At 31.3% G+C, this 14,868-nt stretch overlaps 1 protein-coding gene across 1 annotated transcript in view; it reads left to right on the top strand.

Moving 5' to 3' along the window:
- The first annotated feature begins 13,487 nt into the window (after window positions 1-13,487).
- LOC145292984 (heparan-alpha-glucosaminide N-acetyltransferase-like) overlaps window positions 13,488-14,868 on the top strand; it is a 77,164-nt gene continuing 75,783 nt past the window's right edge. Inside the window, exon 1 of the mRNA XM_080139226.1 lies at window positions 13,488-13,705. Coding sequence (XP_079995352.1) covers window positions 13,657-13,705 — 49 coding nt within the window. The 5' untranslated portion in view covers window positions 13,488-13,656. The remainder of the gene's footprint in view (window positions 13,706-14,868) is intronic.

The following is a 14,868-nucleotide window of genomic DNA, read 5'->3' as shown; positions in this document are numbered from 1 at the left end:
TTTAAGGCTAGTCAATCGAAGAGGGGATGACTTTCGGAAATATCAATGAAAAAAGCAACCCCTCCTTGTAGAAAAGTGCCCAGTCGAGGGTGAAAGAATTAATGTTTTTAGCCAATTTTTCGATATTTGTTGTCTGAATGGGCGAGCATCAAAACGATATCAATCTCGTGAAAATCCGTAGCCTCTGTCAAAAGTTTTAGGCAGACATATAAACATGCATACGTTTAAACAGACAGGTGAGATTTATATTATAGACTAGCGAGGGGTACCCGGCGTTGCCCAGGTGTTTGGAGGTGTGTGTGGAAACTCCGGGGGTGGAGGGGGTTAAAAAAAAAAAAGTAAGTATGAGGATCGAACCCGAACCCTTGAGGAAAAGTTATAAATTAAAGTGTGAAAAAAAAAACGTGCGACGTTAACCATTGCCCCACCGCGAGATGCTAACGGAAACACGTTTGAATTTATTTAATTACTTGGATTTGGCAGGTGCCCGTTTTAATGAGTTAATGAGGTCAAGTTTGACTGCGGGATAGTATTCATTTACTGCGGAAGATGTTATAGGAAAAAGACTAACCCACATGCGGCGAGCGACAAATGTTGAATATTTATCTTCCCGAAATTGAGCAAATTAAATAGACAGGCGAGCTTCGTTGTTAACTGTGAGATATTACGATTTATATGTGTTATAAAAAGTTTTAAAAAGTTGTGAAGCGAGCGACCGCTTCTCTGAAAAAAAGCCTTTTGTAGACATACAGAAAAAGCGAACACACATACATTTTCGCTTTTATATTTATAGATTAATCGTGATAAATAATGGCCTCGTTATTTTGAAAGATTAGAATGTGGATTCACACCATGTTGAATTTCACAGAAAGTACTGTAATTCAATTTATAATACAAATTGGATTAATAAAAAAATAATATATAAAAAAATAACAAATTACTTTTATTTAGTTAGTTTTATTGCTATTTTTATATATTATTTATTTATTTATCCAATTTGTATTATAAATTGAATTATATTATTTAAATTAAATATTAACATTTAAAACATTTCAGTATAAATTAATCTTTTTTATGAGTTTTATTTATCAATAATTTAAGTTGAATAATAATATTCAAATGAACGATTAACTGGTATGTCTATTAGTTATCCTTCCATAATTGCATTTTATCTACTCTAATTTATTGAATTCAAATATATCTCAATTTTTATTATTTTTAATTGTATCCTAATATATTGAAATTAGATCATATACTTAATTTATTTGATATTTTATCCATTTATGATATTTTACTTCAATCTATCATATATTCCATTAATTAATTTGTATATTTTTTTAATTTACATCCATTAATAAAAAATTAATTTTCATTTTAATTTGATCTATTATATATTTACAACTTTATTCGCTTAATACTTAATTTTATTTGATTAATTACAACTATTTAACTTTTATTTATTTTATTTATCTATTTTAATTTCATTATTTTAAAAGTTTTACTTTAAACATTAACTTTTTATTTCCTCTGTAATTGTTATATTCAAATATTCTTCCATCAAGTATTAATAAGCATTTCCCCTAACCTGGTTAAGTTGCTTAGTACAATTTTTATTTTTTGTTTTTGTTTTTCCTCTTCTTTTTTTTTTTTTAACTTGAATAAATCCTAATTGCAGTAGTATTTGTGTTTAAATTTTCAGATTTTGTAATCATGCCCAAATACATTTTATTTTCTTTTGGTGGATTGATAGTTGCTATTTCTTCTGATAAGTTAAGGGCAAAATAGATTTATTGATTGATATAATAATTAAGTGAATGATTTTGCGCTACAAAACAGTTGCTGTCAAGAATTGTAAATGTCTATGTAATTAAAGGAATAAATTGTAAGATGGTCAACATCATGAAATTTGGAATATAGACTTTTGTCATTTGTTTGTTATCTATATATATAAAAGGCAAAAGTGGCCCGTGCCTTTTTGTATGTTCAGCAAAGGCTTTTTTCGCAGAGGGGTTACTATTTCTTATAACTTTTTATATACCCCCTAGATCATAATATCTACGATTTGCGAATGAACATTGTATCTAGATTTATTTTGATCGACTTTTATAAAATTTGTGCTATTCCGTCCTGTCACGTGTTTGTTTGGCTTTTTAGTATAAATAAAGTGAAACTAATTGAACCGAATGCATTTCCTTGACTTTCCTGCCAGGGACGTCCAGAAAGCAATCAGCTTTGATCAATGTGGTGAAAACCCATCATATCAGACAATTGCTATTTATTTGGACACTCCCTTTTTATGGGGTCCTGGATATGACCTAAAACTATATCCGATAGTGAGGCCCCACCTTGCGGACCTTGGGGAGTGTGGAGCCACCCTTTAATTGCCATTGCTCCCAGGTCCACTCTGACCCAGAGTGGTAGTACCTATTAGGGTCCCAACTATGGGTTAAATAGAATCCGACTTAAAAAACGAATATACTCTATTAAAAATCGTTCCTCAAAATAACTAGATTCGGCATTAAATAACCTGAAAAAGGTTGATATGCCGTAAAACAAAAACAACCAACCAACCAACCCTTTTTATGGGGAGCTGATTTCCCCATAAAATCTTGGAGAAACAAAACCAAAAAAGAAAACTGGCTCGCAGCCAAAGTTAAGTGTGGGATTTCATTCCCCTACGGCATGATGTTTAACCTCATAAATTTACGCACCTGTCACTTAAATTTTAAATCGTTTAATTTCAACCATTCTCACATCTCTGCCGTCTTAGCGTCATGGTAAGATATCAGACTTTTTTTTTTTCACTTTCGCCTCAAGGATTCGGGTTCGAGCCTACCTGCCTACCAAAACTTTTTTTTTCTTTTACACCTACAGACACCTGGGCAACGCCGGGCACCCCCACTAATCTATTATATAAAGGGCAAAATGGGTGCAAGCATTTGTGTATGCCCACAAAAGGCTTTTTGAGTGGGGGTTCTCGTGTCAGTTAGATTCTGCGAGTTTCTGCATACTTCCCAGATCGTAATATCTCAGATTCACAAATGGGCATCATCTCTATCTTTTTTTGGATCGAGTTAAATAAAATTCCCACTGTGCCATTGTGTTGGCTGTTTGTTTGTCTTTTTCGTATAAATAAAGCAAAACTATTTGAATGCCAACGCTTGGCATTCGCTTGGGTAGTATCTGTTCTTTAATTGGTCCTTGGTCAATGTAGGGGAAACCCTTTCATACTGAGACAATTACTATTTATTTGGATACTGCCAGAGTGACCCCTTTTTTGAGAGTGCTGATTTTCTCTCCACATTAAAAACGACCTTGTGTCTAATTTGCTTTTGTGGGAGGTTTAAAAGCAATGCCATCTTTTGTTTTTGATTGACTATGTTAAATTTGAGAACTTTACACTTCCAGTCACGTCATGGAGTAGTGGTAAGACAGATTTTCTTTCACTTTCTTTTCGGCCTTTGTGCCACAGGTTCGAGCTTGCCTGCCTATTACCCTTTTTTTCTTTTTTTCTTTGCTCAACACACTGCTCAACACAATGCCATGTACCAGGCTAGTATATATATATGAAGAAAAAAAAATCTTTAGGCCATGGCATTACAAAGCTAAATGCTTCTCATCTAAAGAGGAGAAAGGCCAGAATCATACAAAACGAAACTGCTGAATAAAATTGATTAAAACTGCAGAGAATTGTTTGATCAAAAACTTGATGATCAAGGCCAGTAAGATGAATACAGGCACAGCAAGTCTACAACAAAATGGGGGTTTCAACCAAACCGCTCACCACTTCCTCTACAGATGTTTTTATTTAATCACAGGGCACATAAAAAAATGACTGCATTATAATCATTTACAATATAACATCCATAAATAGATACAAGAAGTCCTACCGAAAAGAATTAAAAAATATATATATATTTTTTTTTTTCAATTTTCACCCAAAACAAGGCACAGTTTCACTTTGATGTAGGGGACTACTATCAGGGACATAAGTTGCAGGGATATTATGAAGGGAGTTGAGCAGCAAGATGTCTGTTCACATTACACTTCTGCATGTCAGTACAGTTGGGAAAGCAAGAAACCGGAAGGGAGTTCCAAAGTCTAGCAGTTCTGAGGAAGAAACTGTTGGAGTAGAAAGCTTTGTTACACCTAAGGATCTCTACTGTGTAGGGGTGGGATTTAGCTGTTTGTCGGAGGTATTTACGTCAAGGGGGTACAAGTGCTTGTAGTTCGTCAGAGCATTCCCCATTAAAATACTTATAGAACAGGCAGAGGGATTGCAATATTTCATCGATGGGACAGAGGCTGAAGCTTAGGTGACAGTTCAGGACCTATCAGGTTGGCAACTCTCTTTTGAACTCTGTCCAGGAGTGAGAGACTAGTAGCAGATGCACCAGCCCAAATGTGACAACAGTACTCTGTACATGGGCGAATGGTAGCCTTATAGAGGTACAGGATATTTTCAGACATTAGTAGCTTTCTTGCATAGTAGAGAGAACCCACCTCCAACAACAAAGATACTTAAATAAATGCAGTTATTGACGATATTCACACACAAAAAAGCATCATATCATTTCAGATAATCTGCACGAAATTACATAAAAATGTATAACGCAAAATAAAACGTATAGAACAAAGAGCATAAATAAAATAGTTGATCAAACAGCAGGAAAAGAAAATCAAATCATTTAGATTTCATAAATATTAACGATGATAAAACTCACAAATGGATAATAAATATATGAATAAAATGAAAATCGATCTAAAAATTGATTCTGGAGCAGAAACAAATATCTTAGCAGGAAAATAAAATGCGAGAATATAAAACCATTATCAAACAAGAATGACGATAACAGCTTATGACAACGCAGGAAAATGGAAAATGTACAACAAATATTGTATAAACATTCATCGTCACAAAAGCAAATAACTCCAGATGGAGCATAGAAATTATATTAACAAGAATATCAGCATTGATGTAGTATTCCAGTGTTATATATTGGGAACCTTGTATTACATCAGTAAGTAGCGATTATGTTAACTAGTATGCATTTTGAGGAGGGTTACTTTAGTACATGTCGTTATAAGGTGTCTGCTAAATGGCAATATACCAGCTGCATGTGGTGTGATTGAACCAGGGAGGGGGGTCAAAGGTTAACTCCTTAGACAAAACACGCTAGAAATGCAGATGCCGAATGATATGATGATGGAAAGGTATACATATATATTCAAGGAAGAACAAAGAGTTTATAGTTATACAGTTGTTAGGAGCAGTACAGACAAGATGCACCGACAATGTAGAAATCTAAGTGCATGTTGCCTCAATACCCTGCTCGTGTGTCGCTATCATTAAAACTACTCCAAAATCACATCCTAAGATCATTGAAAACCAAACTTCTATCTTGACATCATCAACGCTCTGTTCCCCATCTGGCATCAATTGAAATAAATGGCTCTTGTCTTTGGGAGGCTTCATCTTTTGACAAGCTTCTGGCACTGACCTTTACTCCTGATCTGAAATGGAACATGTACATCAAATATGTTGCCAAGTCTACTGGTAAAATGGTAGGATCATTTTACCACTCCAGTAGATATCTCACTGTTGATGCAATTCTCTACCAAGGATGGCAGAGTTCAAAATAGACTTTGTAGCCTAGTGGGGGATGCCCTTTTCTCTTCCTTGCAACCTCTTTCCCATAGAAGAGATTTTGCGAGCCTGTCTCTGCTTTATCGTTATTTTTCATAGCAAGTGCTCGTCTGAGCTCCAATCTCTGATCTCCCCTTGCCTAACTTTTATGAAGAACACTCATCTAGTTGAAACTACTATCAATAATTTCCCCCACTCTTTATCTGTACTTAAACCCAAACGTAGATTCCATGAACAAAGCTTCTTTCTTAGAACTGAACACCTGTGGAACTCTTTTCCTTTTTTTCTGCTTTCCAACTGACTACAATATGGTTGTCTTCAAGTCCAACATGAAGAAGTTCTTGATAAACCATTCCCTTTACGTAATCCAATTTACCAAATTTCCACTACTAAAAATTAAGATTGTGTCTCATTGACTACCGTACACTCATTAACATTTATCCTCGAGTAGTCTCTGAGCCTTGAGAAGTGGTGATTCCTTTGTAAAAAAAAAAAAGAAAGAAAAAAGTTAAGCTTAAATATTGGTCTCTTTCCCTATGAATAAACTCTCTCTCTAAATAAAACCTTTGAAACTGCAACAAGTCTCCATTGTGTATGAGTAGATTCATCTTAAATTGAGCAAAAAATCGACAAGCACAAGGGGATGGCGACACCCACACATGGAAAAATGACAATCATAGAATGAAGACCAGCAATCGTGCACGTATGTACAAAAGAGACTTTATTTGATTTATCTGGTCACTTGATAGCTCACTGGTAAAAACGCACATGTGCAAACGTTTGTGTGACATATAAAATATTGCGGTAGAATAGGGAGATAAAATCTCATTCTAACATTGAAAAGAATTTTATTGAATCATTTTGTTAACGTGTTAATGAAAGCAAAAGAGAAGAGTGTTAGTAATGAAATAAAGTCCATAAGTATAGATGAAGGTAAAAAATTAGAAAGTTCTGTTTGTAAAGAATGGGAAAAGAGTTCATATATGAAGTATGTACACCAATGTTGAAGTCAGTACTATGTAGATATTTGTATTTATTTATTTTACTTATTATTATTATTATTATTATTATTATTATTATTATTATTATTATTAATATTTATTTTACTTATTATTATTTATTTATTTTATTATCATTATTATTATTTATTTTTTATTATTATTTCTTTATTTGTTTATGTTATTATTATTTATTTATTTTACTTCTTATTATTATTATCATTATAATAATTATTATTATTTATTTATTTTACTTATTATTATTATTTATTTATTTTACTTCTTCTTCTTATTATTATTATTATTATTATAATTATTATTATTATTATTATTTATTTATTTATTTTACTTATTATTATTATTATTATTATTATTAATATTTATTTTACTTATTATTATTTATTTATTTTATTATTATTATTATTTATTTTTTATTATTATTTCTTTATTTGTTTATTTTACTTATTATTATTTATTTATTTTACTTCTTCTTATTATTATTATCATTATAATTATTATTATTATAATTATTATTATTTATATTTATTTTTATTTATTTATTTTACTTATTATTATTATTATTATCATTATAATTATTATTATTATTATTATTATTTATATTTATTTTTATTTATTTATTTTACTTCTTCTTCTTCTTCTTCTTATTATTATTATTATTATTATTATTATTATTATTATCATTATAATTATTATTATTGCATGCTTCATTTCCTTTAAGGGAAATTTCTTTAAATAATGTTCTATTGTTAAAGTGTTTTTTATTCAAGAAGTCTGAAGAAAGGCTGGTTATGTGAAGATTTTCAAACGCTATAATGCAATTATGAAATATGATAATTTTGTGTCTTACTTTTTAAGTCATCTCTTTTTGACTTAAAATTCATTGGTATATAAAAATTTACTGAATTATACGAACCCAGTAAAATTCAGTATATTACAAACAAGTCTCTCTCTCTCTCTCTCTCTCTCTATATATATATATATATATATATATATATATATATATATATATAAGTTAGAAAAGCATTTCATCCAAGGCATGAAAATTTTTAAACAAAATGTTTTTACTATAAACTTTAAAAATAAAGATTCAATTTGAAATTTATTTAGCTTCAAAGTGCACTTTTATAAACTTTACAAAGTAAGGTATAAAAATTTAATTTAAATTGAATCAAAATATTACCTTGGATTTATTTTATGTAATGTACATTTTGGTGCACTTTAAAAACATTATCTTTCATCTAGCAATTAATGATATAGATATAAAATTTTCAATGATTTTTTTTAAAAGCGCAACAGAATGTACATTGCATAAAATAAATCCAAGGTAATTTTTTGATTCAATTTAAATTAAATTTTTATACCTTACTTTGTAAAATTTATAAAAGTGCACTTTGAAGATAAATAAATTTCAAATTGAATCTTGTACCTTTATTTTTAAAGCCTATAGTAAAAAAATTTTGTTTAACAATTTTCATGCCTTGGATGAAATGCTTTTCTAACTTGTATCTTATCTTTTTAAGATTATATTTTAAAACTCTCCTTCTCTCTATTTCAGTTTGTATTTCTCCTCGTACCACAACTCATTTTTGCAACCCCCTCTTTGTATTATTACAGGTCTGAATATTCTCTCTGTTTCAGTTTGTATCTCTCCTCACACCACAACTCTTTTTTTTGCAACCCCTTCTTTGTAATACGGGTCTGAATAAAGCCTGAAGTTAAATCTTTTTAAAAAGGTACTTACATTTTCTTTGGCCGAGAGATGAAGAGAAATATTATATATATATATATATATATATATATGAACAAATGATTAATAAAACATGTTAAAAGACATCTTGAAAAAGAGTTAAAAACATATTTAATTTTAAAAAAGGAAACACAAGATAAGTGGATAGTCCTTAATCTGCGGAGTTTCGAAGAAATACTCTCCTTCTCATCAGAGGGCAGGAATTAGCAAAATGCAGGATCGGATTTTGCATATAAAAGTATTTAATGAAACTACAAGTAAGTCACAGATCTTACTTGGTTAAAAAAAAAAAGGGTGAGGTAAGGGAAACAGGAGGCAAAAGAAAAATGTTAAAAAGATTTCACATGAATGGATAGTCCGGTGAAGGGTATATATATATATATATATATATATATATATATATATATATATATATATATATAAATTTAAAGGAGATTAGAACAATAGTCTAAAGAGCAGAGTGTATTTTAATGTAATAGTGAAATTACTAGTTTAGTTAAAATACAGGAAAGAAACAGTGCTCGTTGTAATTTTACGTAACTAAAAGGGGAGTAACTGCATATGGATCACGATAAAAAACGTTCGCCCTTCCCCCCCCCCCCCTGAAATGTAAGACTGGAAACTTCTCGTACAGGGAGTTTGAATTTGCAGAACAAATTCGATTTGGCCGGTAAGTTCCTGGTACAGACAGAAATTTCATCTTCGATATATCTGCCTTACTTTTAATGCTAGGTTTATTTATGGTGTCTTTTAAATTTAATAAAAACCCTTCACAATTTGCTGATGAAGAAACCTTGTTTATTAAAAAACTATATGTAATAATTATTGTCCGTAACTTGATGTCTACCACAATAAAAACACTGTTTTCCGAAACGATCGTACAAATAATTGATTTTGTTGTTGTTCCTTCTTATGAAACGGATTTTTAATTTAATTATAATTTGATTTTTAAATTTTAAATTATCAATCACATTACTAAATATATATATATATATATTTTTTTTTTTGGGGGGGGGGGAAAGTTCTCTTTTCTCTATCAGTTGTCTCTTGCTTGAGTGTGTATGTGCACACACATGTGTGTGTGCTTGTGTTCTTCTTAGCCAAAACAAAAAAAAATGTTTAGTCACTTTTTTTTTTTTTTTGAATGCTCTTGCAGTCTGTCGCTTATGGACTGCTATGTGCGTTTTCTTCCGAGAGAATATATCGACCACGTGCGTCAAAAGATGTTGCACTGACCCATTAAAATATTTTCATGTATATATTTATTCTCAGGTTAAGAAAACGGCAAAGGTCCAGTACATAACAAGGAAATAGCGCCTTTTCTTTTTTTTTTGTTTGTTGAGCTCGAATTTTTTTTAATTCGATATGAAGTGGACAGCTCCGTGTTTATTTTTCTTTGCCGAGTCTGACGAGGCGTTTTGTCATTGTTGTTCGTCCACTGCCAGCAAAATTCTCTTTTTCCTCGCTGTCTGTATACCCAATGTTGCTTGTCTTTAGTCAAATAACGGGGTGATGTGCCGGTTGTCTGTAAAGGAAAAGAGTTCTGGAAAAACGAGGTCCGTTAGCGCGAAGGGGAAAAAAGTGAGTTCAATGCCATTGTTGCTTGTTGAGTTACTTGTCAGTAGTAGTTCACTTGTTTTTCTCTGTTGAAAAGTTCGCTTTTTGGGCCTAATTTTAGCTCGCTGGTTTTTCTGTGCTGTGTTGGGTTTTACAAAACATGAAGAAAAAGGCCATTCAGAATTGCTTGTATATCACGAGGGGGGGGGTCACCATCTTTGGGTTTAAAATGCTTTTAGGGCAAAACCTAATAAAATAAATAATTCAATACAAGATTCTGAAATGATGAATGCAACAACTTCATAAAATGTAACACAGAAAAGGTTTATTAAGGAGAATGTGATATGTTCCTTGTCAAAAGCTGGACTTTGGCTACCTGGTACTATCGCGGTAGTTATTCCCCGTGGAATCGTCGATAACATTAGAAATCACCATGGTGGAGAGAGAGAAGAAAAGGAAGGTCCGTTCTGTTTGGTGGCTCTCTCAGTAAGGACGAGTTCTTATTCCTCAAACCGGATGCTGGCCGATTTCCTTAGGGGATAGGAAGGATCAATGTGCCGTACTCCTGATTGGTCAGTCTGTGGCCAAATAGCACAGGAGAGAGGCATTGATTCGAGGAAGAAAAAAGTTCCATCTGTTTCTGCTACAAAAATTTCAAAAGGCCTGTATAACTGGTTACGGTCAATAGTAGTCCTCGCCAGTGAAAGTCTTTGTTATTGTTATTCTATTATTATTATTTAAAACATTTTGTGTCCTGCTCTTTCGCGCGAGGACTCACTGAAGAATCCTGAAAGGATGAAACACTAGTGTCTGTAGGTATTTAATTATTATAGTAAAAAATAATTATGACAGCCCCTTTAAGAAATTCATTTCTTATCGTTGAGCACTTTCAGTTGAATTAAAGTCGGTCAATTTAGCTATTATGCATAGATCATCGTATAACGATAGGATCACTCTCTGACTGACGTAATGAACATTTTAAAAAATGTTTAAAATTCAACGCTATTTCACGCGGTTAATGGTAGGCGAATGGATACGGTCTCCGCTAATCGAGCCAGAGATGCCTCGTGGTGCGGGGTTCGAACCTGCACTGAAGAATCCCAAAAGGATGAAACACTAGTGTCTGTAGGTATTTAATTATTATAGTAAAAAATAATAAATATATATATATATATATATATATATATATATATATATAAAATAGTGATTTTAATATCCTAAACTGCTTCAGCAATTTCCGGGACTGACTCCATACACCACCACTCCCTTACCCTTCGCACATTCAAGTTTACACGCGAAAGTTTTACACCGTCAACATGAAAAAAGAGGCTATTAGCACGGAGACAAAAGATCCATGAACCTTTTTTTTTTTTTTTTTTTTTTCCAAGGTTATTCCTGGATCAATAACAGGCAGTCATATACCAGTTTTCAGCGCTAAAAAATACTCACGGTGTTTTACTGTTTTACTCTCTTCCAACACACAACACACAATTTATCTCCCTTAAAAAATATATATTTGTTTATCTGTCTTTAAAAACAATATCTAGAAGTGGTCTGGAAGTGGGTGATCATTTTACATACATATGAAAGTAGTCCCATCACCTTAAATTCTAAAATATTGATTTTATTGGTGGTGAGAGGGAGGTATTTTTACTGACAAGTTTGGTAATCATGAAGAAAGAGAGAGCCTGTTTCCTCTGTTTGCCTATAGGTGGCGTTAATGTCTGTCCACCCAGTTACGGAAGCACAAAATGTATATAATGGCACAGTTGAAATAAAAATAAATGTTTTTGTTATATTTTAATTTTAAACATGTTTTTTGTTGTTTTTTTTACAAACATATTTAAGTTTTTTGTTTTTTTTCAAACATATTTACGTTTTTTTTTGTTTTGTTTTTGCAAACATATTTAAGTTTTATTTTTCCAAACATTTACGTTTTGTTGCTGGTTTATTTTCAAACATTTACGTTTTTTTTGTTTGTTTTAATTTTAATTTATTTTTTTTTTTTGCAAACATAAATTAAATGTTTTTGCTATATTTTTCTTTTAAACATATTTATGAGTACAACCGTTTTTCCGCGAGTATTTTTTACGTTCTTATAATAACAAAATCAACGTTTTTTCTTTTATCATTTTTTATGGACCCCCCCCCTCTTTTTTCTTAATTTTTTTATTTTACCTTTTCCGCGAGTATTTATATATATATATATATATATATATATATATATATATATATATATATATATATATATATATATATATATATATATTTGAAAAAGGATATTGTAAAACCTTAATCTTACTTGAAACTACTATAAAAAAAATAGCGCGGTACAATAAGTGCATAAGCAAACTTTTCTAAAAGAAAAATATTTAAAAAATTATTAGTTTATGCCTGCAAAAAAAAAACGTAAAAACAAAAAAACAAAAAACGTAAAAACAAAAAAACAAAAAACGTAAAAACAAAAAAACAAAAAACGTAAAAACAAAAAAAAAAACGTAAATGTTTGAAAATAAACCAGCAACAAAACGTAAATGTTTGGAAAAATAAAACTTAAATATGTTTGCAAAAATAAAAAAAACAAAAAAAAACGTAAATATGTTTGAAAAAAACCCAAAAAAACTTAAATATGTTTGCAAAAAAAAAACAAACAAAAAAAAATGTTTAAAATTAAACATTTATTTTTATTTCAACGGTGCCATTATATACATTTTGTGCTTCCGTAACTGGGTGGACAGACATTAACGCCACCTATAGTCAAACGGAGGAAACAGGCTCTCTCTTTCTTCACGATTACCACAAGTTTTTCAGGTCGTTTCGTTTACGTACAGTTGTCTTGAAATCTTATTTTCTTGGCGCGGGCAAGGAGAGAGGGTGTAGGAAGAATTCATTACAAGTTACAAAAATACTTTTTATTTAGAACTCATGTTTCATTTTTCTGCAGTTAACTTTTTATTTTACGTTTTTAATATATTTTATTAGATTAACATTTAAAACACTATATATATATATATATATATATATATATATATATATATATATATATATATATATATATATATATATATATATATGATGATGATGAAAATAATAATGGAAATAGTACCTATTTACTGTGCCTCCCCACGGGACAGAGTTAGACACCAGGGTCGTTTTTTAATGTGGAGAAAAGGTACAAAAAAATAAAAATTGTCTCAGTCGTGAAGGATTTCTCCTCCACCGAAAGAGAACAAGAAATAGAAGTGCAGCAACTGCAGCATCTGAAGAACAAATACTACACTTTGATCTTGTCCCGAAGGCCAAGAGTATTCCGACAAAATAGAGAAATAGATGAACACAATACGATTTGTTCCTTTTTATTTCTCTCTCTATCTCTCTCTATCTCTCTCTCTCTCTCTCTCTCTCTATATATATATATATATATATATATATATATATATATATATATATATATATATATATATATATATATATGTAAAAGATTTTTTTTTACTCGGAGATGTCGGAAAGTGCCGATACATACCGGAAAATACCGATTTATGCCGATTAGCTACGATTAAATGGCAACTTGTTTACTTCCTGTGTATTCACGTGATGAGGATTTGTGATTAATTTTTTTTTTATTCTTTTAAAGTTCCGCCTAAAATCTTATTTTTTTTATTGTTAATTTTTATTATTTAGTTTTGATGAAGGACCCAAGCAGGATGGGTTTTACCCTTCTGCTATTCCTTTGGGGTAAGTTTGTTTTTCATATCTTCGGGGGCACATTTTAGTCGGAAAATAGAAACAATATAAGAGCGACAAAAAAAAAACTTGAAAGTTTAATTATAAGTTAGATGATTTGGATCACTTGTTGGCCTCATTATTATTATTTAAATTGTTCGAAATATTTTATATAATTGATAAATTGTATTATTCCGATTACTATTCTCATCTTTTCGGCCGATTTAACCCCCGACCTTACTCATGTGAATTATTTTAAATTTGTGAATCTTTTTGGTAAATTGTTACGACGTGCCCTAGCGTATTATAAACACCCTAACCTCCTATGTTAAGAACGGCTTTTGGAATACCCCCCCCAACCTCGAAAGCCGTTCTTAACATGAGGTTTGCGGTGTTTATTCCAAAAGCTGTTCTTAACATGTAGTGGTTAGGGGTGTTTATACTACGCTGGGGCGAGTCGTAAAAAATACCATCTTTCTTTATGAATTCATCCAAGTTCCCGAGCCCAACATAAATATTCTCAAGTTCGATTAAATGGTCTCCAAGTTTGAAAAGATGCAACCTAAGAAGGTTGGAGGTTACATCAACCAAAACGTTGCTTAGCCCGTTAATCATGACTTGAGTAGAAATAATTATAATTTGTTTTTAATGTTATTTTTAGTTATCACCTATAGAAAGGATTGAACCTTCAACCTTTAGAAGTTTGTCACTTCTCATGGGGACGATTTAAGTATTTGTTGATATTGAATTTGAAGACGATTATGGTATAGCTTGCAAGGAAAAATTCGCGTGATTATAGGAAGTTCTTGGAAAGAAAATCTGTTCATGGAAATTTCGTTTACGGGTAGGCATGCAGTCATGCAGTGCACTGCATGACTGCATGCACGCACAGAAAAAAAAATGGTAAACTCTTTGAAGTTGTGGTAGGAAGACGGGTTTTGCTGTAAAATGCGTTATAACGAGGAACCAGATATTTAACCAATAATTGTAACCATGTGTTCATATCGTTCGAAATTCTATACAGGTCACGAGTTTAACTACCTATATTAAGTTCCCAAGTTGAAAAAAAGATGCCCCGGAAGGTCAGGGTTTTTTTTTTTTTTTTAATTTTTTTTTTTTACGACCTGCCCCGAGCGTAGTATAAACACCCCCAACCACCCCATGTTAAGAACGGC

Source organism: Euprymna scolopes, chromosome 14, assembly GCF_053919585.1.
Source record: "Euprymna scolopes isolate OS-2025 chromosome 14, ASM5391958v1, whole genome shotgun sequence".
NCBI classification, from domain to species: Eukaryota; Metazoa; Mollusca; class Cephalopoda; order Sepiida; family Sepiolidae; genus Euprymna; species Euprymna scolopes.
The sequence above is the reverse complement of the archived record's forward strand: the minus strand, read 5'-3'. Positions and strand labels throughout refer to the sequence as shown.